At 43.9% G+C, this 25,006-nt stretch overlaps 1 protein-coding gene across 1 annotated transcript in view; it reads left to right on the forward strand.

Annotated features, from left to right (window-relative positions):
* Window positions 1-6,599, forward strand: part of LOC115163869 (nectin-1) — a 156,178-nt gene extending 149,579 nt beyond the window's left edge. The window contains exon 6 of the mRNA XM_029716082.1: window positions 5,901-6,599. Coding sequence (XP_029571942.1) covers window positions 5,901-6,406 — 506 coding nt within the window. The 3' untranslated portion in view covers window positions 6,407-6,599. The remainder of the gene's footprint in view (window positions 1-5,900) is intronic.
* Window positions 6,600-25,006: the final 18,407 nt, after the last annotated feature.

Raw genomic sequence — 25,006 nt, forward strand, 5'->3', positions numbered from 1 at the left:
CCTACAGCAGTGGTCCCATATACCATGCATGTAGCCTACAGCAGTGGTCCCGTATACCATGCATGTATCCTACAGCAGTGGTCCCATATACCATGCATGTAGCCTACAGCAGTGGTCCCATATAGCATGCATGTAGCCTACCCATATACCATGCATGTAGCCTACAGCAGTGGTCCCATATACCATGCATGTAGCCTACCCATATAGCATGCATGTATTCTACAGCAGTGGTCCCATATACCATGCATGTATCTGCTCTTCTATGAAACAACTGCTCTCTTGTCTTCTGTGTTCTTTGCAGAAATCTTCACTGCTGGTCCACCACAGGTGAACCTTTCTAGAGGACATGTCTTTTCGCTTTCTCTTGCCTTCACTTATTTCCCCTTTATCTCTTTAGGAGATTTGACACTGTCTCTGTGAGAAGCCTGAGAGGGAGAAAGAGATGGAGAGAGAGAGATGGGGAGAGAGAAACCGATAGGATGAGAGAGATGTGGAGGGATAGAGATGGGGAGACAGAGGGGGAGAGAGAGAGAGATGGGGAGAGAGAAACATATAGGAATAGAGAGGTGGAGAGGATAGAGGGTGAGAGACAGAGGGGGCGAGAGAGAAACGGATAGGAGGAGAGAGATGGAGGTTGGGAGACAGAGGGAGAGAGATAGAGGTGGGGAGACAGAGGGAGAGAGATGGAGGTGGGGAGACAGAGGGAGAGAGATGGAGGTGGGGAGACAGAGGGAGAGAGATGGAGGTGGGGAGACAGAGGGAGAGAGATGGAGGTGGGGAGACAGAGGGAGAGAGATGGAGGTGGGGAGACAGAGGGAGAGAGATGGAGGTGGGGAGACAGAGGGAGAGAGATGGAGGTGGGGAGACAGAGGGAGAGAGATGGAGGTGGAGAGACAGAGGGAGAGAGATGGAGGTGGGGAGACAGAGGGAGAGAGGTGGAGGTGGGGAGACAGAGGGAGAGAGATAGAGACAGAGGGAGAGAGATAGAGGTGGGGAGACAGAGATGTGAAATATATTGTTTGGGGTGGCGTTGTAGTCGACTTAAGTGTACTTTGAAGAATTTCTACGTTGTTTGTCATTTGAGAATTGAATCCACTATGGGAGTTGGTTTGCAGGGTTCAGCAGTTTTGTTCAGGCTTGAGGTTGGACTGTTACAATGAGTTATGAGGCATACCGTGAATCATATTATTTTCAAAGCTGGATGTTTGGCTGCTTGACCGTAGATAATGATAATAAAGCCTTTGTCTCTCCCTCCCTCCCCCGTCCCTCCTCTCCTTTCTTTCTCCCTCCTGTCCCTCCCTCCCTCCTGTCCCTCCTCTCCTTCCTCCCTCCCTGCTGTCCCTCTGTCCCTCCTCCCTCCCTTCCTACCCCTCCTCTCTCCCCCCTCTCTCCCCTACTGTGCCTAGTGTTCAGCCTGCCACTGTCATTGTCTGCTGTCTGTCTGTGGCACAAGTCTATCATGTTCCTGTTAGACAAGCTGTTTGTCTAGACATCAAAACCTACCTGTACCTGTGTCTAAGAATGCCTTACAGATGGCACCCTAATCCCTATATAGTGCATAATGCCTTCCAGATGGCACCCTAATCCCTATATAGTGCAGATTGCCTTCCAGATGGCACCCTAATCCCTATATAGTGCAGAATGCCTTCCAGATGGCACCCTAATCCCTATATAGTGCAGATTGCCTTCCAGATGGCACCCTAATCCCTATATAGTGCAGAATGCCTTCCAGATGACACCCTAATCCCTATATAGTGCAGAATGCCTTCCAGATGGCACCCTAATCCCTATATAGTGCAGATTGCCTTCCAGATGGCACCCTAATCCCTATATAGTGCATTGCTTTTTGGGGGACATTTGGGACGCATCCTAACTCTCTGCGTTGTCTTGAGTTATTACTACTTCCTATGCAGCATCGTTATGCATCATCGTTATGCAGCATCGTTATGAGGTATCATTATTCAGCATCGTTATGCAGTAGTATCGTTATGCAGTAGTATCATTATGCAATAGTATCATTATGCAGTAGTATCGTTCTGCAGTAGTATCATTATGCAGTAGTATCGTTATGCAGTAGTATCGTTATGCAGTAGTATCATTATGCAGTAGTATCATTATGCAGTAGTATCATTATGCAGTATCGTTATGCAGTAGTATTGTTATGAAGTAGTATCAATATGCAGTATTGTTTTGCAGTAGTATCATTATGCAGTAGTATCGTTATGCAGTATCGTTATACAGTAGTATAGTTATGAAGTAGTATCAATATGCAGTATCGTTATGCAGTAGTATCATTATGCAGTAGTATCATTATGCAGTAGTATTGTTATGCAGTATCAGTGTCATGCAGTAGTATCAATAAGCAGTATTGTTATGCAGTATCATTATGCAGTATCATTATGCAGTAGTATCATTATGCAGTAGTATTGTTATGCAGTATCATTATGCAGTGTCATTATGCAGTACTATCGTTTTACAGTAGTATCATTATGCAGTAGTATCATTATGCAGTATCATTATGCAGTGTCGTTATGCAGTAGTATTGTTTTGCAGTAGTGTCATTATGCAGTAGTATCAATATGCAGTAGTATCAATATGCAGTAGTATCAATATGCAGTAGTATCATTATGCAGTAGTATTGTTATGCAGTAGTATTGTTATGCAGTAGTATCGTTATGCAGTAGTATCATTATGCAGTAGTATCATTATGCAGTAGTATCGTTATGCAGTAGTATCATTATGCAGTATCGTTATGCAGTAGTATCATTATGCAGTATCGTTATGCAGTAGTATCGTTATGCAGTAGTATCATTATCCAGTAGAATCGTTATGCAGTAGAATCATTATGCAGTATCGTTATGCAGTAGTATCATCATGCAGTGGTATTGTTGTGTAGTATCGTTATGCAGTAGTATCGTTATGCAGTAGTATTGTTATGCAGTAGTATCGTTATGCAGTAGTGTCCATTATGCAGTAGTGTCATTATGCAGTATAGTTATGCAGTAGCATCATTATGCAGTAGTATCATCATGAGGTAGTATTGTTGTGTAGTATCATTATGCAGTATCGTTATGCAGTAGTATTGTTATGCAGTAATATCATTATTCAGTATCATTATCCAGTAGTATCATTTTGCAGTACTATCATTATACATCAGTATCATTATGTAGTATTATTGACATGCAGTATCATTATGCAGTAGTATCATTATGCAGTAGTATCGTTATGCAGTAGTATTGTTATGCAGTAGAATCGTTATGCAGTAGATTTATTAGGCAGTATCGTTATGCAGTAGTATCATTATGCAGTATCGTTATGCAGTAGTATCATTATGCAGTATCATTATGCAGTAGTATCATTATGCAGTAGTATCATTATGCAGTAGTATCGTTATGCAGTAGTATCATTATGCAGTATCGTTATGCAGTAGTATCGTTATGCAGTATCGTTATGCAGTAGTATCATTATGCAGTATCATTATCCAGTAGTATCGTTATGCAGTAGTATCATTATGCAGTATCGTTATGCAGTAGTATCATTATGCAGTATCGTTATGCAGTAGTATCGTTATGCAGTAGTATCATTATGCAGTAGTATCATTATGCAGTATCGTTATGCAGTATCGTTATGCAGTAGTATCGTTATGAAGTAGTATCAATATGCAGTATTGTTTTGCAGTAGTATCATTATGCAGTAGTATCATTATGCAGTATCGTTATGCAGTAGTATCGTTATGAAGTAGTATCAATATGCAGTATCGTTATGCAGTGTCATTATGCAGTAGTATCGTTTTGCAGTAGTATCATTATGCAGTAGTATCATTATGCAGTATCATTATGCAGTGTCATTATGCAGTAGTATTGTTTTGCAGTAGTGTCATTATGCAGTAGTATCGATATGCAGTAGTATCAATATGCAGTAGTATCAATATGCAGTAGTATCATTATGCAGTAGTATCGTTATGCAGTAGTATCGTTATGCAGTAGTATCATTATGCAGTAGTATCGTTATGCAGTAGTATCATTATGCAGTAGTATCATTATGCAGTAGTATCGTTATGCTGCAGTATCGTTATGCAGTAGTATCATTATGCAGTAGTATCGTTATGCAGTATTGTTATACAGTAGTATCGTTATGAAGTTCTATCAATATGCAGTATCGTTATGCAGTAGTATCATTATGCAGTAGTATCATTATGCAGTAGTATTGTTATGCAGTATCAGTGTCATGCAGTAGTATCAATAAGCAGTATTGTTATGCAGTATCATTATGCAGTAGTATCAATATGCAGTATCGTTATGCAGTATCATTATGCAGTATCATTATGCAGTAGTATCATTATGCAGTAGTATTGTTATGCAGTATCATTATGCAGTGTCATTATGCAGTAGTATCGTTTTGCAGTAGTATCATTATGCAGTAGTATCATTATGCAGTATCATTATGCAGTGTCGTTATGCAGTAGTATTGTTTTGCAGTAGTGTCATTATGCAGTAGTATCAATATGCAGTAGTATCAATATGCAGTAGTATCATTATGCAGTAGTATCGTTATGCAGTAGTATCGTTATGCAGTAGTATCATTATGCAGTAGTATCATTATCCAGTAGTATCGTTATGCAGTAGAATCATTAGGCAGTATCGTTATGCAGTAGAATCATTAGGCAGTATCATTATCCAGTAGTATCGTTATGCAGTAGTATCGTTATGCAGTAGTATCATTATGCAGTAGTATCGTTATGCAGCAATATCGTTATGCAGTAGTATCATTATGCAGTATTGTTATGCAGTAGTATCCTTATGCAGTATTATCATTATTTAGTTTCATTATGCAGTAGTATTGTTGTGTAATGTCATTATGCAGTAGTATTGTTATGCAGTATCATTATGCATTGTCGTTATGCAGTATCGTTACGCAGTAGTATCGTTATGCAGTAGTATCATTATGCAGTAGTATCGTTATGCAGTATCATTCTGCAGTTTCATTATGCAGTATTGTTATGAAGTATCATTATGCAGTTTCGTTATGCCAGCATCATTATGCAGTTTCGTTATGCATTATCGTTATGCAGCATCATTATGCAGTTTCGTTATGCCAGCATCATTATGCAGTTTCGTTATGCATTATCGTTATGCAGCATCATTATGCAGTTTCGTTATGCAGTATCATTATGCAGTCTCATTATGCCCTGTCATTATGCAGTATCTTTTCAAATGTGTTGCATGACCTGCTTTCCGTACTTCAGGTATGATTCAAACCCTGTCTCTGCATCATCTTTACTTAATTATACATCTAATTGTACAAAGCTGTTGCATGACCTGATCTCCATACTTCTGTACTTTAGGGATGATTCCTATTAATTGTTACATTTGCTGAATGATTCATTCTCTGCATGGCCGCTTGTCTCACAAGGCTGAAAACATTAACCTTTAGATTTCTTGGAAGAGCATTTCATTATACACACTAAACTGATGACAATCATGATTTAATTTAAGCTTGAAAACTAAAGGCATTCTTTGCAAAACCCCAGGGAACACTCATATCCTGTTCAAGACTTGTGTAGGATTTCAGTTTGCATTGGTGTCGGTTTCCAACATGTTTGTCTCTTTGGGGACGGTGTGTGATGTACAGACAGACTGGCTGTACATTTCTTTCTCACTTTCCTCTGCATGTTGCTGGCGATGACTTAAGCTTGCTTTGTTGCGGGGGTTAAAGCCGCCTTTGGGGGGCGTCCACGGGCTCCTCCTCCTTCCTCCGTCCTTTCTTCTCCCTGTGCTTATCCCTCCCTGTCTCCCTTCCCTCTTTCCTCAACAAATAGCACCTGCACACCAAGCACACTCCCTCCTCCTCCTCTCACCTGAGCACTGACACACCCCTTCCATCTGTCTTTTCCTACCCAGAATTCCCTAACAACCCGCCACCTGGGGGCCGTGAGATCCCGCAGGAGCAGCACAATGCGGGTGCCGTCATCGGGGGCATCGTGGGCGGGGTCGTCCTGTTAGCGGCGGCCGCCACCCTGCTCTTTGTCTTCCTGCGCCGCCGCCAGCGCACCTTCAAGGGCGACTACAGCACCAAGAAACAGGTGTTTGGGAACGGCTACAGCAAGGCCGGGGGCCTGCCAGCCCACCCTCCCATCCCCAACAACCTGCAGTACCCAGACGACTCGGATGACGAGAAGAAGCCTGCACAGATCGCTGTGACCGGAGGGTTCGAGGCGAGCGAGCGCGATTTTGACGGAGACGCGGAGGACTTGAAGAGGCCCTATTTCACAGTGGACGAAGGAGAGAGCAGAGATTACGACGAACGGACTCTCGCCTTCCAGTACGACCCCGAGTCGGAGATAGCCGACGATATGGTGTCCCAAACCGATGGCTCTGTCATTTCAAAGAAAGAGTGGTATGTGTAGGGGCAACAAACAACCAAACCAACCAACCAACCTCCCGTCCCACCCTCCTACCATCCCCCTACCACCACCACTACCACCCCCTCACCTCCATTAGTCAACCCCATCCCGCCTTTCATCTCAGACATTCAGTCCAGTGCCCCCCCCGAACCCCCAACCCATCAGAACCCAGTCAATTAAAACCACGTAAAAAAAATGCACTATCAAGTCCTAAAGAGCATGCAACAACACATCAACATGTCAACAACAACACATGTCAACAACACATCAAAATGTCAACAACAACATTACATCATGTCAACAACAACACATCAACATGTCAACAACATTGCATCAACATGTCAACAACAACACATCAACATGTCAACGTCAACAAAAACAACACATCAACATAACAACACATCAACATTTCAACAACACATCAACATGTCAACAACAACACATCAATATGTCAACAACAACACATCAATATGTCAACAGCAACATTACATCAACATGTCAACGTCAACAAAAACAACACATCAACATAACAACAACACATCAACATGTCAACAACAACATGTCAACAACACATCAAAATGTCAACAACAACTTTACATCAACATGTCAACAACAATATTGCGTCAACAAAAACAACACATCAACATGTCAACAACAACATTACATCAACATGTCAACAACAACATTGCATCAACATGTCAACGACAACACAACTTCAACATGTCAATGACAACACAACTTCAACATGTCAACAACAACATTACATCAACATTTCAACAACAACATTGCATCAACATGTCAACGACAACACAACTTCAACATGTCAACAACAACATGTCAACGACAACACAACTTCAACATGTCAACAACAACATTACATCATGGTGTATCGAAATTCCATTAGATGAAACTGCAAATATTACTGAACACGGTTTGTCATTGGACTCATGTGCAACCACCATTGACTTTCAAGGCCAGACAGAAAGAGTGACCTGGTCGCTTGGATAATACTGGTGGATTATTCTTGTGTGTTTTTCCATGATATTCTAAATGTATTACATGTAAGGAGACTTGGGAGAGATGAGGTATTTGCTGAGCACATTGTGAAAGTCCAACACTGGATGTATGATACGTCGTTTTTATTATTATTCTCATCACCAATGCCTTTTCTGCTATTGTTTTTTTTTTTATAACTTGCTTATGTACGTTATGGGTTCAGCTAAGGTAACTAGAGGGTACAGTAACTAAAGGGTACAGTAACATGTCAATCAAAACAACAGGTTTATATACTGTAGATATATATGAGTTATCTGATTGTGTTGTTTTAAGAAAATGAGATGTCTGCCATGACAGCCCCTTTTTTCTCTCCCTGGCTTCTTATTGACTAGCAACACTACACAACAATACAAGACTGGGTTTAACCCAATGATGTATATAAACCCTGGATTGCTGATACATTGTATTGGCCAATGAGAAGCTTTGAAGCCAACGGTCGGCTATATTGGCACTCCCCAGAATAGGTACTCCATAAGAATTAAAGGAATTCTACAGTATTCCAATTAAATGTTTCAAGGACAAAATTACATTTATTTAAGTATTTTTTTGTTGTAGTGGGGACAGTAACATTAGTACTTTCAAAAAAGTATACTTTAAAGCTGCAATATGTACGTTTTTAGGTGACCTGACCAAATTCACATAGAAATGTTTGTTATAGATCTGTCGTTATCATTGAAAGCAAGTCTAAGAAGCGGAAGATCTTTTCTATGTGCGCTATTTCTATGCTTCCCATTCTTGTGTTTCGTTTTTGCGTCTTTTACTTTCGTTTTTTACACCAGCTTCAAACAGCTGGAAATACAATATGTTTTGTTATGAAAAAGATGTTTCGCAGCGGTTTAGATGATACAATGATTCTCAACCAGGAAATGGTGGAGCGATTGCTGCATAGTGCATATTTTTTGTTGTTGTGATATCCAATTGGCAGTTACATGCTTGCCCCATCGCTGCCCTACGGACTCGGGAGAGGCAAAGGTCGAGAGCCATGCGTCCTCAGAAAAACGACCCTGCCAGCCGCACCAATGTGTCGGAGAAAACACCATCCAGCTGGTGCCCGTGGTCAGCTTGCAGGCGCCCGTGGTCAGCTTGCAGGCGCCCGTGGTCAGCTTGCAGGCGCCCGTGGTCAGCTTGCAGGCGCCCGTGGTCAGCTTGCAGGCGCCCGGCCCGCCACAAGGAGTCGCTAGAGCGCGATGGGAGAAGGAAATCCCGGCCAGCCTCATGGGTCTCCGGTCACGGCCGGCTGTGACACAGCCCGGCATCGAACCCAGGTCTGTAGTGACACTTCAAGCACTGTGATGCAGTGCCTTAGACCGCTACGCCACTTGGGAGGCCTGCATAGTGTATCTTTAAGGAAATATTTTTCCTTTTTTATTTTTATGTTTAGCTCACATAATATAATTAGACAGTCTGCATTAAAGGTGTCTGTTATAAAATACATGTTGAAAAACTAATGTAGACATTAATAAATGCATTTTTATAGCTTCCTACATATTTTCTACAACGGTGGGGGAGTGCCAAGGCGTGGTGGCTTCAAAACAGCGCCCCCTGTAAGTAATCTAGTGTATATATAAATCATTGGTTTAACAATGTATTACAGCCCCCTGCATAGTATACTATAAGAGTACTACAGAGTATAGTAGTGTAGTACAGAGTATACTATGTATTTTGGCCATGTACGTTCTAGCTTTCTTCCAAAGACATGCCTGGTGTTTATTACTCTTCAGGGTACTGAGACCTGCGGCACATGTCAACACAACAAGCCATATGGACAAGGCAGTAAATCATACAGGCCTAGAGGAAATGCCAGTAGATATAGAAGGACAATGTGCCGGAATGTGCCCTAGTTTTAGTTTCAGATGCTGAGTTGTTTTGGCGCCATTTTAGTTTGGTGGCCATTTTAGCTCCAGTGAGAAAACGGGTGAGAAGGGAGAAGGTCCTGCTGTCCTGAAGCATCCCTGTGACGTATTCCCTTGTTATGGGTTGTAGCGGCATCATGTCATGTATTTTCAACATACAGAACAGTAATGCTTCAATTATGCTCTGAGAAATGCCATTTCATAATATGTATCTTAAACTTGAAAGGGTTTACCTAAAGGGGTTTACCTAAAGGGTTTACCTAAAGGGGTTTACCTAAAGGGTTTACCTAAAGGGTTTACCTAAAGGGTTTACCTAAAGGGGTTTACCTAAAGGGTTTACCTAAAGGGTTTACCTAAAGGGGTTTACCTAAAGGGTTTACCTAAAGGGTTTACCTAAAGGGGTTTACCTAAAGGGTTTACCTAAAGGGTTTACCTAAAGGGTTTACCTAAAGGGTTTACCTAAAGGGTTTACCTAAAGGGTTTACCTAAAGGGTTTACCTAAAGGGTTTACCTAAAGGGTTTACCTAAAGGGTTTACCTAAAGGGGTTTACCTAAAGGGGTTTACCTAAAGGGTTTACCTTAAAGGGTTTACCTATTGTTTAATGATCCTAATTTTGTTATTATTGCTCCATTTTTCTTTATTCTAATTTCTGTGTGTATTAGAGAGTTTGCATTACCTTGTGATTTCCACAGAAAGCTTGTTCGATAGTGACATTGAGTCTGTGGTGACTGTCTGACTGGGTAGAGTTGGCCCTAAGGTACTATACCTCCACTCACACCACCTTCTAACAGGAGCCTCCAATGGACACAATGGACATGAGGACAATGAGGACAATGTTAAATGTGGGTGTGCATCTCTGCCTACAGAGAGACATTTTTTAAAAGCAAAGGGAACAGAAATATGATGATAAATGTTGTCTAACTGAATTTAGCAGCAGATGTTTTTTTCTTTCTGTTTAAATATATATATATATATTTCTCAACAGTTTGGATAAGAGTCGTTCACAATCTAGTCCAGTTGCGGCCAATATAAAATATATGTTGATTTGTTTAACAATTTTTTGGTTACTACATGATTCCATATGTGTTATTTCATAGTTTTGATGTCTTCACTAGTATTCTACAATGTTTGAAAATAGTAAAAATAAAGAAAAACCCTTGAATGAGTAGGTGTGTCCAAACATTTGACTGGTACTGTATATAAATCGCAACATCTCAATATGGATACAAATGGGAGACAAATCAAACAAAAATTGATTCCTCTACAGCAGAACTGGCTCCTTTAGAGAGGGGATTGGTTGGCTTTTAGACCCACAATATCAGCTGCCAATAGCTGCGGTCCACAGCATAACATTCTTTATCCTCAGTTTTGATATGCAACTTTTAAGCCACTAACAGAATATTATTATTGTGAAAAAAATCTATGCAACATCTGTAACCAAGTACGAGTGGGAAATCTGTCAAGCGGTGGACATCAACACATAGAGAAGCCATTCTGGCTGACTTTAAACTGGTCGACATCTTAAGCCTTGTTTTATGCATGTGATTTTATGTGAGGGTGGGTGGGAGTGGAAGTATGGATGTTTTTAGTGGTTCTCTTTTGTACAGAGAGCTAGTCTATGTGTTCACACATCAGCTCAGAGGAGAGGAGAACTCTGCTAGTGTCTGTAGGGAGGAGGGGTGTGGTGGGCAGTCAGTAGTTCACAAAAGGATTTCATTATGTAGAGACAAAAGACCAATGTACATCCCAAATGGCTCCCTATCATGTATAGGGCACTACTTAGAGCCAGTGCACTATATATAGAGAATAGGGTGCACTACTTAGAACCAGTGCACTATATATAGAGAATAGGGTGCACTACTTAGAACCAGTGCACTATATATAGAGAATAGGGTGCAATACTTAGAACCAGTGGACTATATAGAGAGTAGGGTGCACTACTTAGAACCAGTGCACTATATATAGAGAATAGGGTGCACTTCTTAGAACCAGTGGACTATATAGAGAATAGGGTGCACTACTTAGAACCAGTGCACTATATAGAGAATAGGGTGCGCTACTTAGAACCAGTGCACTATATAGAGAATAGGGTGCACTTCTTAGAACCAGTGCACTATATAGAGAGTAGGGTGTGCTACTTAGAACCAGTGCACTATATAGAGAGTAGGGTGCCATTTGGAATGCAGACAACTCTTAGTTTTACTTGTTACTTGGCAGCCAGCAAAAATGACATTGGCTGAGTATCTGACAGTCCAGTCTCTCTGTTTGAATAAACATGTTAATTATGAACCTCCAGCATTATGTGTTACCCTTAAAATATGTCAACACAAATATTACCACATGGAATTGAAAGCTGTCCTATAATGAAGCTTTTTTATTTTACATTTTATTATACATTTTATTTTACACTTTATTTTAATTGCAATGATTTTAATAACCACATACAAATGTCTTTATGAAAGAGATCATCAATATGTATAACTTTTTATGTAACTATCCAGAAAAGTCCCGTATGATGCATAATACAGAACATATTTCTGGATTTTGAAAGTTACATATCTTGAAAACTTGATTGCTGACATGCAAAAATGTTGGGACTATATCAGCAATAGACTAAAGAAACAAATAGCAAAAGATTGTTTTTGGGAGGAGTTTTCCTTTTCATAGAGGTCTTGTGGTTACGTTTTAAGGGACCACGTGACTCTTAAAACAGCTTGGCAGAATGAGAGACGTTAGCAAATAAAATATTGTCTTCTTTTTGATTGTCCATATGGTGAGGCTGTTTTATATAATTGATTGTGATTTAATTCCCTCATTCTTCAGCTCTTTTGTAATCAATAGCTTTAGGTCAACAGACTTCAGCTCAACATTCCATTGTAAATAATGTGTATAATATTAAAGTTGAGTTTATAGATATTTCTTTTTTTCAGGGATAACTGCAATTGGGACCCTGCTCATTGTACAATGTACCTGTTTTGACTGTGAAATACTAGAGAAAGAACAACAATGACTAGGGTTAAAAGAACAACACGGATTAGGGTTAAAAGAACAACACGGATTAGGGATAAAAGAACAACACGGATTAGGGTTAAAAGAACAACACGGATTAGGGATAAAAGAACAACACGGATTAGGGTTAAAAGAACAACACGGATTAGGGTTAAAAGAACAACACGGATTAGGGTTAAAAGAACAACACGGATTAGGGATAAAAGAAAAACACGGATTAGGGTTAAAAGAACAACACGGATTAGGGTTAAAAGAACAACACGGATTAGGGTTAAAAGAACAACACGGATTAGGGTTAAAAGAACAACACGGATTAGGGTTAAAAGAACAACACGGATTGGGGATAAAAGAAAACCACAGATTAGGGTTAAAAGAACAACACGGATTAGGGATAAAAGAAATACACGGATTAGGGTTAAAAGAACAACACGGATTAGGGATAAAAGAAAAACACGGATTAGGGTTAAAAGAACAACACGGATTAGGGATAAAATAACAACACGGATTAAGGATAAAAGAACAACACGGATTAGGGATAAAAGAAAAACACGGATTAGGGTTAAAAGAACAACACGGATTAGGGATAAAAGAACAACACGGATTAGGGATAAAAGAACAACACGGATTAAGGATAAAAGAACAACACGGATTATGGTTAAAAGAACAACAAGGATTAGGGTTAAAAGAACAACAAGGATTAGGGTTAAAAGAACAACACGGATTAGGGTTAAAAGAACAACACGGATTAGGGATAAAAGAAAAACACGGATTAGGGTTAAAAGAACAACACGGATTAGGGTTAAAAGAACAACACGGATTAGGGTTAAAAGAACAATACGGATTAGGGATAAAAGAACAACACGGATTAGGGATAAAAGAACAACACGGATTAAGGATAAAAGAACAACACGAATTAAGGATAAAAGAACAACACGGATTAGGGATAAAAGAACAACACGGATTAGGGTTAAAAGAACAACACGGATTAGGGATAAAAGAAGAACACGGATTAGGGTTTAAAGAACAACACGGATTAGGGATAAAAGAACAACACGGATTAGGGTTTAAAGAACAACACGGATTAGGGTTAAAAAATTCTGATAACATTCCCAAAATTACAAAAATGTTTCAAAAAATGCCATTTGGAGATTTCCGGAATCAGGAGGAAATAATAAAGAAAAGCTGGAATCCTCCAACCAGGATTTCTGGAAACCTGAAAATGTTTGGGTTTTTACCGGAACTTTGCAACCTTAACTATGATGGCTGGATTGAGTTGATATGCATAGATTGTTATTACGTCATCATCATCCCTCTTATTCTGACCATTCCAGTACCATAGGTTGGTTGCAAAATTACGGTACATTTTCCCAGAATTCCCAGGTTTCACAGAAATTCTGGTTGCAGGGTTCTGGATTGTCTGCTTATTCCCTCCTGATTCCAGAAATCCAGGGAATCTTGGGAAAGTTCAAAACAGTGTTTGCAACCCTAACAGTAAGGTTTTGATATGCTGTCAATATCAGCTATCACAGGCCGATGCATACCGTACGTGGACTTGGTCACAGGGCCGATGCATACCGTGCGTGGACTTGGTCACAGGTCCGATGCATACCGTACGTGGACTTGGTCACAGGGCCGATGCATACCGTACGTGGACCTGGTCACAGGCCGATGCATACCGTACGTGGACTTGGTCACAGGGCCGATGCATACCGTACGTGGACTTGGTCAAAGGGCCGATGCATACCGTACGTTGACTTGGTCACAGGGCTGATGCATACCGTACGTGGACTTGGTCACAGGGCCGATGCATACCGTACGTGGACTTGGTCACAGGCCGATGCATACAGTACGTGGACTTGGTCACAGGGCCGATGCATACCGTACGTTGACTTGGTCACGGTGCCGATGCATACCGTACGTGGTCTTGGTCACAGGCTGATGCATACCGTACGTGGACTTGGTCACAGGCCGATGCATACCGTACGTGGACTTGGTCACAGGCTGATGCATACCGTACGTGGACTTGGTCACAGGGCCGATGCATACCGTACGTGGACTTGGTCACAGGCCGATGCATACCGTACGTGGACTTGGTCACAGGGCTGATGCATACCGTACGTGGACTTGGTCACAGGGCCGATGCAAACCGTACGTGAACTTTGTTAATAATGAACTGCTACAAAACAGTAAGAGAGAGAACTTGTCTGTATGCAGCCATGTGAATGTAAAATATTTCTGAGGGTTTTATTGCAACTATTGATGAAAAAATTGTGATGTTCACGTGACTCAGTGAAGTAACTTGTATTTGTTTTCAAAAGCATTAAATGATTTCAATAGTCAATGCTGTTCTCCTGGCCCTATTATATTATTGAATTGACTGTGGTGGTGTACATGTTGACTGTGGTGGGGGGGTGTAAATGTTGACTGTGGTGGTGGTGTACATGTTGACTGTAGTGATGGTGTACATGTTGACTGTGGTGGTGGTGGTGTACATGTTGACTGTGGTGATGGTGTACATCTTGATGGTGGTGGTGGGGGTGTACATGTTGACTGTGGTGATGGTGTACATGTTGACTGTGGTGGTGGTGTACATGTTGACTGTGGTGGTGGTGTACATGTTGACTGTGGTGGTGGTGTATATGTTGACTGTGGTGGTGGTGTACATGTTGACTGTGGTGGTGGTGTACATGATGACTGTGGTGGGGGTGTACATGTTGACTGTGGTGGGGGTGTACATGTTGACTGTGGTGGGGGTGTACATGTTGACTGTAGTGGTGGGGGTGTACATGTTGACTGTGGTGGTGGTGTACATGTTGACTGTGGTGGTGGTGGTGTACATGTTGACTGTGGTGATGGTGTACATGTTGATGGTGGTGGTGGGGGTGTACATGTTGACTGTGGTGGTGGTGTACATGTTGACTGTGGTGGTGGTGTATATGTTGACTGTAGTGGTGGTGTATATGTTGACTGTGGTGGTGGTGTACATGTAGACTGTGGTGGTGTACATGTTGACTGTGGTGGGGGTGTACATGTTGACTGGTGGTGGTGTATATGTTGACTGTGGTGGTGGTGTACATGTTGGCTGTAGTGGTGGTGTACATGTTGGCTGTAGTGGTGGTGGTGTACATGTTGGCTGTAGTGGTGGTGGTGTACATGTTGACTGTGGTGGTGGTGGTGTATATGTTGACTGTGGTGGTGGTGGTGTACATGTTGACTGTGGTGGTGGTGGTGTACGTATTGACTGTAGTGGGGGTGTACATGTTGACTGTAGTGGTGGTGTACATGTTGACTGTGGTGGTGGTGTACATGTTGACTGTGGTGGTGGTGTACATGTTGACTGTAGTGGTGGTGTACATGTTGACTGTGGTGGTGGTGGTGTAAATGTTGACTGTAGTGGGGGTGTACATGTTGGCTGTAGTGGTGGTGTACATGTTGGCTGTAGTGGTGGTGGTGTACATGTTGGCTGTAGTGGTGGTGGTGTACATGTTGACTGTGATGGTGGTGTACATGTTGACTGTAGTGGTGGTGTACATGTTGACTGTGGTGGTGGTGGTGTACATGTTGGCTGTGGTGGTGGTGTACATGTTGACTGTGGTGGTGGTGTACATGTTGACTGTAGTGGTGGTGAACATGTTGACTGTGATGGTGGTGGTGTACATGTTGACTGTGGTGGTGGTGTACATGTTGACTGTGGTGGTGGTGTACATGTTGACTGTAGTGGTGGTGAACATGTTGACTGTGGTGGTGGTGGTGTACATTTTGACTGTAGTGGTGGTGTACATGTTGACTGCGGTGGGGGTGTACATGTTGACTGTAGTGGTGGTGAACATGTTGACTGTGGTGGTGGTGTACATGTTGACTGTATTGGGGGTGTACATGTTGACTGTGTGGTGGTGGTGGTGTACATGTTGACTGTGATGGTGGTGGTGTACATGTTGACTGTAGTGGTGGTGTACATGTTGACTGTAGTGGTGGTGTACATGTTGACTGTGGTGGTGGTGTACATGTTGACTGTATTGGGGGTGTACATGTTGACTGTAGTGGTGTACATGTTGACTGTGGTGGTGGTGTACATGTTGACTGTAGTGGTGGTGGTGTACATGTTGACTGTGGTGGTGGTGAACATGTTGACTGTGGTGGTGGTGTACATGTTGACTGTGGTGGTGTTGTACATGTTGACTGTGGTGGTGGTGGTGTACATGTTGACTGTAGTGGTGGTGGTGTACATGTTGACTGTAGTGGTGGTGGTGTACATGTTGACTGTGGTGGTGGTGGTGTACATGTTGACTGTAGTGGTGGTGTACATGTTGACTGTAGTGGTGGGGGTGTACATGTTGACTGTGGTGGTGGTGTACATGTTGACTGTGGTGGTGGTGTACATGTTGACTGTGGTGGTGGTGTATATGTTGACTGTGGTGGTGGTGTACATGTTGGCTGTAGTGGTGGTGTACATGTTGGCTGTAGTGGTGGTGGTGTACATGTTGACTGTGGTGGTGGTGTACATGTTGACTGTGGTGGTGGTGGTGTATATGTTGACTGTGGTGGTGGTGTACATGTTGACTGTAGTGGTGGTGTACATGTTGACTGTGGTGGTGGTGGTGTAAATGTTGACTGTAGTGGGGGTGTACATGTTGGCTGTAGTGGTGGTGTACATGTTGGCTGTAGTGGTGGTGGTGTACATGTTGACTGTGGTGGTGGTGTACATGTTGACTGTGGTGGTGGTGTACATGTTGACTGTAGTGGTGGTGTACATGTTGACTGTGGTGGTGGTGGTGTACATGTTGGCTGTGGTGGTGGTGTACATGTTGACTGTGGTGGTGGTGGTGTACATGTTGGCTGTAGTGGTGGTGGTGTACATGTTGACTGTGGTGGTGGTGTACATGTTGACTGTGGTGGTGGTGTACATGTTGACTGTAGTGGTGGTGAACATGTTGACTGTGATGGTGGTGGTGTACATGTTGACTGTGGGGGTGGTGTACATGTTGACTGTGGTGGTGGTGTACATGTTGACTGTAGTGGTGGTGAACATGTTGACTGTGGTGGTGGTGGTGTACATGTTGACTGTAGTGGTGGTGTACATGTTGACTGTGGTGGGGGTGTACATGTTGACTGTAGTGGTGGTGAACATGTTGACTGTGGTGGTGGTGTACATGTTGACTGTATTGGGGGTGTACATGTTGACTGTGTGGTGGTGGTGGTGTACATGTTGACTGTGATGGTGGTGGTGGTGTACATGTTGACTGTAGTGGTGGTGTACATGTTGACTGTGGTGGTGGTGTACATGTTGACTGTGGTGGTGGTGTACATGTTGACTGTAGTGGTGTACATGTTTACTGTGGTGGTGGTGTACATGTTGACTGCAGTGGTGGTGGTGTACATGTTGACTGTGGTGGTGGTGAACATGTTGACTGTGGTGGTGGTGTACATGTTGACTGTGGTGGTGGTGGTGTACATGTTGACTGTGGTGGTGGTGGTGTACATGTTGACTGTAGTGGTGGTGGTGTACATGTTGACTGTAGTGGTGGTGGTGTACATGTTGACTGTGGTGGTGGTGGTGTACATGTTGACTGTAGTGGTGGTGTACATGTTGACTGTAGTGGTGGGGGTGTACATGTTGACTGTGGTGGTGGTGTACATGTTGACTGTGGTGGTGGTGGTGTACATGTTGATGGTGGTGGTGGTGTATATGTTGATGGTGGTGGTGGTGTACATGTTGACTGTAGTGGTGTACATGTTGACTGTGGTGGTGGTGGTGTACATGTTGACTGTAGTGGTTGTGTACATGTTGACTGTGGTGGGGGTGTAAATGTTGACTGTGGTGGTGGTGTACATGTTGACTGTAGTGGTGTACATGTTGACTGTAGTGGTGTACATGTTGACTGTGGTGGTGGTGTACATGTTGACTGTGGTGATGGTGTACATGTTGACTGTAGTGGTGGTGTACGTGTTGACTGTGGTGGTGGTGAACATGTTGACTGTGGTGGTGGTGTACATGTTGACTGTGGTGGTGGTGGTGTACATGTTGACTGTGGTGGTGGTGGTGTACATGTTGACTGTGGTGGTGGTGTACATGTTGACTGTGGTGGTGTTGTACATGTTGACTGTGGTGGTGTTGTACATGTTGACTGTGTTGGTGGTGGTGTACATGTTGACTGTAGTGGTGGTGTACGTGTTGACTGCAGTGGTGGTGTACATGTTGACTGTAGTGGTGGTGTACATGTTGACTGTGGTGGTGGTGTACATGTAGACTGTGGTGGTGGTGTACATGTTGACTGTGGTGGTGGTGTACATGTTGACTGTGGTGGTGGTGGTGTACATGTTGACTGTGGTGGTGGTGGTGTACATGTTGACTGGTGGTGGTGGTGGTGTACATGTTGATGGTGGTGGTGTTGTACATGTTGATGGTGGTGGTGGTGTACATGTTGACTGTAGTGGTGTGCATGTTGACTGTAGTGGTGTACATGTTGACTGTGGTGGTGGTGGTGTACATGTTGACTGTGGTTGTAGTGTACATGTTGAATGTGGTGGTGTACATGTTGACTGTAGTGGTGGTGTACATGTAGACTGTGGTGGTGGTGTACATGTTGATGGTGGTGATGGTGTACATGTTGACTGTAGTGGTGGTGTACATGTTGATGGTGGTGGTGGGGGTGTAGATGTTGACTGTGGTGATGGTGTACATGTTGACTGTGGTGGTGGTGTACATGTTGACTGTGCTGGTGGTGTACATGTTGACCTAACCCTAACCCATTCTAACCCTAACCCATCCTAACCCATTCTAACCCTAACCCATTCTAACCCTAACCCATCCTAACCCTAACCCATCCTAACCCTAACCCATTCTAACCCTAACCTTACTTTCTTTAACCATTTATCAATTTTCGAGCAAACGGAATGAGCAGCAGCTACATTTGGCTACATACAGACCATTAGTGGTACAGAGTCAATGTGGAGGCTATATACAGGGGGTACCGGTACAGAGTCAATGTGGAGGCTATATACAGGGGGTACCGGTACAGAGTCAATGTGGAGGCTATATACAGGGGGTACCGGTACAGAGTCAATGTGGAGGCTATATACAGGGGGTACCGGTACAGAGTCAATGTGGAGGCTATATACAGGGTTTTACGGTACAGAGTCAATGTGGAGGCTATATACAGACCATTAGTGGAATTCCCGCGAGAGAGTAACGGTTAATGTGATTGGATGATATGTATTTATTCTAACCCTAACCCATCCTAACCCTAATCTATCCTAACCCTAACCCATTCTAACCGCTAACCCATCCTAACCCATCCTAACCCTAATCCATCCTAACCCCTAACCCATCCTAACCCATTCTAACCGCTAACCCATTCTAACCCCTAACCCATCCTAACCCATCCTAACCCTAACCCATCCTAACCCTAACCCATCCTAACCCATCCTAACCCTAATCCATCCTAACCCTAACCCATCCTAACCCTAACCCATTCTAACCGCTAACCCATCCTAACCCATTCTAACCCATCCTAACCCTAACCCATCCTAACCCATCCTAACCCTAACCTATCCTAACCCTAACCCATCCTAAGCCATCCTAACCCTAACCTATCCTAACCCTAACCCATCCTAACCCTAACCCATCCTAACCCATCCTAACCCTAACCCATCCTAACCCTAACCCATCCTAACCCATCCTAACCCTAACCCATCCTAACCTTAACCCATCCTAACCCATCCTAACCCTAACCCATCCTAACCCTAACCCATCCTAACCCTAACCCATCCTAACCCATCCTAACCCTAACCCATCCTAACCCATCCTAACCCTAACCTATCCTAACCCTAACCCATCCTAACCCTAACCCATCCTAACCCATCCTAACCCTAACCCATCCTAACCCTAACCCATCCTAACCCTAACCCATCCTAACCCTAATCCATCCTAACCCATCCTAACCCTAACCCATCCTAACCCATCCTAACCCTAACCCATTCTAACCCTAACCCATTCTAACCCTAACCCATCCTAACCCATCCTAACCCTAACCCATCCTAACCCTAACCCATCCTAACCCTAACCCATCCTAACCTTAACCCATCCTAACCCATCCTAACCCTAACCCATCCTAACCCTAACCCATCCTAACCCATTCTAACCCTAACCCATCCTAACCCTAACCCATCCTAACCCATCCTAACCCTAACCCATCCTAACCCTAACCCATCCTAACCCATTCTAACCCTAACCCATCCTAACCCTAACCCATCCTAACCCTAACCCTAACCCATCCTAACCCTAACCCATCCTAACCCTAACCCATCCTAACCCATTCTAACCCTAACCCATCCTAACCCACCCTAACCCATCCTAACCCATCCTAACCCTAACCCATCCTAACCCTAACACATCCTAACCCTAATCCATCCTAACCCATTCTAACCCTAACCCATCCTAACCCATCCTAACCCATCCTAACCCATCCTAACCCTAACCCATCCTAACCCTAACCCATCCTAACCCTTTGTTGTTGTCCTTTTCTCAGTGTGTTTGATGTACTTTTCATTCTTGGCTCATCTCACCATTCTGATCAAAAAAAATATTCACATAAATGTAAAACTAATTTTGTTAATGTTCATAAATGTTAAACAAATTAAAATGTACATTTATAAAATAACAAATATGTAACATTTACAAGGAGTATTAAATGCATAATTTATAAGTAACTTGTAATCTTTTTAACCACGTCGTCTCCTCAACTTCGCTTGTCAGATGTTTACATACTGAACTGTCTGTTCAAAGTTGGGATTGGTGATTGTCATTGTTAACATTTACTGTGCGTACATTGGATGGTCCTTTGAAACAACTACACAAAATCAACATGACCTGAACCGGCAGCCACAAATCCTTGTTACAATACATGGACTATGTAATTATGTAGAAAAGTACCACTCAGTATTGACTGTGTGATAACTGTCCATGAAGCCCTCATTCAACCCTCACCTGAAACCTCCCAACCGCTCGCCCTGCATCTGTGTGTCTCTCTGTCAGTCTCTGTGGAGATGTTGTTCTGTACTCTAGTTTAAAATGGACAACCATTCTCTTTATAATGGACAACCGTTCTGTTTATAATGGACAACCGTTCTGTTGGAGACTTACCTGAATATCGTTAATACCTTTTTACAATAAAGTCCAAGTTGCATGTTTGTTATTTATTGTCATATTGTAAACATAGGCATGACAGTATGAGGATTTGTGTTATATACCTTGTTAATATGACACAGTTATACCTCTCAGAGTTCCAGAACCTGTCAGTATTCCAGAATCACCCAGCCTAGTGTATTCAGTCTATAAACAATGACCCACAATGCACCCTGCTTGTGGAGACAAGTGGAGCTAGCTTGTATACTACACCGGCTAAATAATGTGATTTCATTTTGTAAATGAGACGGGGCTCACAAACAGCTGGATCAAATCCCTTGAATTAATTGTTTGGCGTTTTAGGGGAGAGCATGAGTCATTGACACAGACAAACACACACACATATACACACACACACACACACACACACACACACACATACACACATATACACACATTCACACCGCAGCACTTCGCCCCCCCCCTCACATGAAAGTGCCAGGCAAGGCATGGGCGGCGTGGATATTCACAGTCCAGCTGGGTATTAGCCTCCTCAAGCCATGTTGGGGCAGAACCAATCAGAGACAGCCATGTTGGGGGGCAGAACGAAAGGCCTAAACCCTCTGGTGGGAAACTGCTGAATGCCCCTCTTCTGTTGAATCCTACTGGGAACACTCAGTACCACTGACCAATACCTGGCAGGAGAGGGAAGAGGGGGAGAGAGGTGGGGGAGGGGGAGAGAGGTGGGGGAGGGAGAGAGAGAGGTGGGGGGAGGTGAGAGCGAGAGGGAGAGAGGTGGGGGGAGGGGGAGAGAGAGAGGTGGGGGAGAGGGAGGGAGAGAGAGAGAGGTGGGGGGAGGGAGAGAGAGAGAAAGAGACGTGGGGGAGGTGAGAGAGGGAGAGAGAGAGGTGGGGGAGAGAGAGAGAGAGGTGGGGGAGAGAGAGGTGGGGGAGAGGGAGGGAGAGAGAGAGGTGGGGGGAGAGAGAGAGAGAGAGAGAAAGAGACGTGGGGGAGGTGAGAGAGGGAGAGAGAGAGAGAGAGAGAGGTGGGGGAGGTGAGAGAGAAGATGAGAAAGAGAGGTGCGGCAAGAGAGAGAGATCGTGTTTATCCTGGCTGTTGCAGTAGCTGTTTTCACAAAGATAGAGGGATGCTAAAAAATAGTTTGAAATGTTTTTGATTTTTTTTTGCGAACAGTAAACAACTTGACCTCAATGTCCTAAAATACATTACAATGACATTGTTGCAACCCAGTTTGCCCTCTGGGTGGGGTCTTCTGTAACTGACTAAATTTGCCTCATTCAGATGTCATGGGAAATACAGATTGTGGTTGTTATCTGGTCAGACAAATGTATAATTGTTTCCTGCTGGGGACATTCAGTAACTAATTCAACATGATATGGTGTCTGCTGGCTATGTGGTGCACCTGATTCAACATGATATGGTGTCTGCTGGCTAGGTGGTGCACCTGATTCAACATGATATGGTGCCTGCTGGCTAGGTGGTGCACCTGATTCAACATGATATGGTGCCTGCTGGCTAGGTGGTGCACCTGATTCAACATGATATGGTGCCTGCTGGCTAGGTGGTGCACCTGATTCAACATGATATGGTGCCTGCTGGCTAGGTGGTGCACCTGATTCAACATGATATGGTGCCTGCTGGCTAGGTGGTGCATCTGATTCAACATGATATGGTGCCTGCTGGCTAGGTGGTGCACCTGATTCAACATGATATGGTGCCTGCTGGCTAGGTGGTGCACCTGATTCAACATGATATGGTGCCTGCTGGCTAGGTGGTGCACCTGATTCAACATGATATGGTGCCTGCTGGCTAGGTGGTGCACCTGATTCAACATGATATGGTGCCTGCTGGCTAGGTGGTGCACCTGATTCAACATGATATGGTGCCTGCTGGCTAGGTGGTGCATCTGATTCAACATGATATGGTGCCTGCTGGCTAGGTGGTGCACCTGATTCAACATGATATGGTGCCTGCTGGCTAGGTGGTGCACCTGATTCAACATGATATGGTGCCTGCTGGCTAGGTGGTGCACCTGATTCAACATGACTGTCATGGTGCCTGCTGGCTAGGTGGTGCACCTGATTCAACATGATATGGTGCCTGCTGGCTAGGTGGTGCACCTGATTCAACATGATATGGTGCCTGCTGGCTAGGTGGTGCACCTGATTCAACATGACTGTCATGGTGCCTGCTGGCTAGGTGGTGCACCTGATTCAACATGATATGGTGCCTGCTGGCTAGGTGGTGCACCTGATTCAACATGATATGGTGCCTGCTGGCAAGGTGGTGCACCTGATTCAACATGATATGGTGCCTGCTGGCTAGGTGGTGCACCTGATTCAACATGATATGGTGCCTGCTGGCTAGGTGGTGCACCTGATTCAACATGATATGGTGCCTGCTGGCTAGGTGGTGCACCTGATTCAACATGATATGGTGTCTGCTGGCTAGGTGGTGCACCTGATTCAACATGATATGGTGCCTGCTGGCTAGGTGGTGCACCTGATTCAACATGATATGGTGTCTGCTGGCTAGGTGGTGCACCTGATTCAACATGATATGGTGTCTGCTGGCTAGGTGGTGCACCTGATTCAACATGATATGGTGCCTGCTGGCTAGGTGGTGCACCTGATTCAACATGATATGGTGCCTGCTGGCTAGGTGGTGCACCTGATTCAACATGGTATGGTGTCTGCTGGCTAGGTGGTGCACCTGATTCAACATGATATGGTGTCTGCTGGCTAGGTGGTGCACCTGATTCAACATGATATGGTGCCTGCTGGCTAGGTGGTGCACCTGATTCAACATGGTATGGTGTCTGCTGGCTAGGTGGTGCACCTGATTCAACATGATATGGTGTCTGCTGGCTAGGTGGTGCACCTCATTCAACATGATATGGTGCCTGCTGGCTAGGTGGTGCACCTGATTCAACATGATATGGTGTCTGCTGGCTAGGTGGTGCACCTCATTCAACATGATATGGTGCCTGCTGGCTAGGTGGTGCACCTGATTCAACATGATATGGTGCCTGCTGGCTAGGTGGTGCACCTCATTCAACATGATATGGTGCCTGCTGGCTAGGTGGGGCCTGACAGCATGTGACCCACAAAGGGTTGAGTGCCTCTCTCTCTCTCTCTCTCTCTCTCTCTGTCACTCTCTGTCACTCTCTCTCCTCTCTTCCCAGCTTGATAACTTTAGTGTCAATACCACTGCACTTAACCGGCCCAAGCTCCTGTCTCTCTATGCTCCTGTCTCTCTATGCTCCTGTCTCTCTATGCTCCTGTCTCTCTATGCTCCTGTCTCTCTATCCTCCTGTATCTCTATGCTCCTGTCTCTCTATGCTCCTGTCTCTCTATGCTCCTGTCTCTCTATCCTCCTGTATCTCTATGCTCCTGTCTCTCTATGCTCCTGTCTCTCTATGCTCCTGTCTCTCTATGCTCCTGTCTCTCTATTCTCCTGTATCTCTATGCTCCTGTCTCTCTATGCTCCTGTCTCTATCCTCCTGTATCTCTATGCTCCTGTCTCTCTATGCTCCTGTC

This window comes from Salmo trutta, chromosome 26 (assembly GCF_901001165.1).
Source record: "Salmo trutta chromosome 26, fSalTru1.1, whole genome shotgun sequence".
Classification (NCBI taxonomy): Eukaryota; Metazoa; Chordata; class Actinopteri; order Salmoniformes; family Salmonidae; genus Salmo; species Salmo trutta.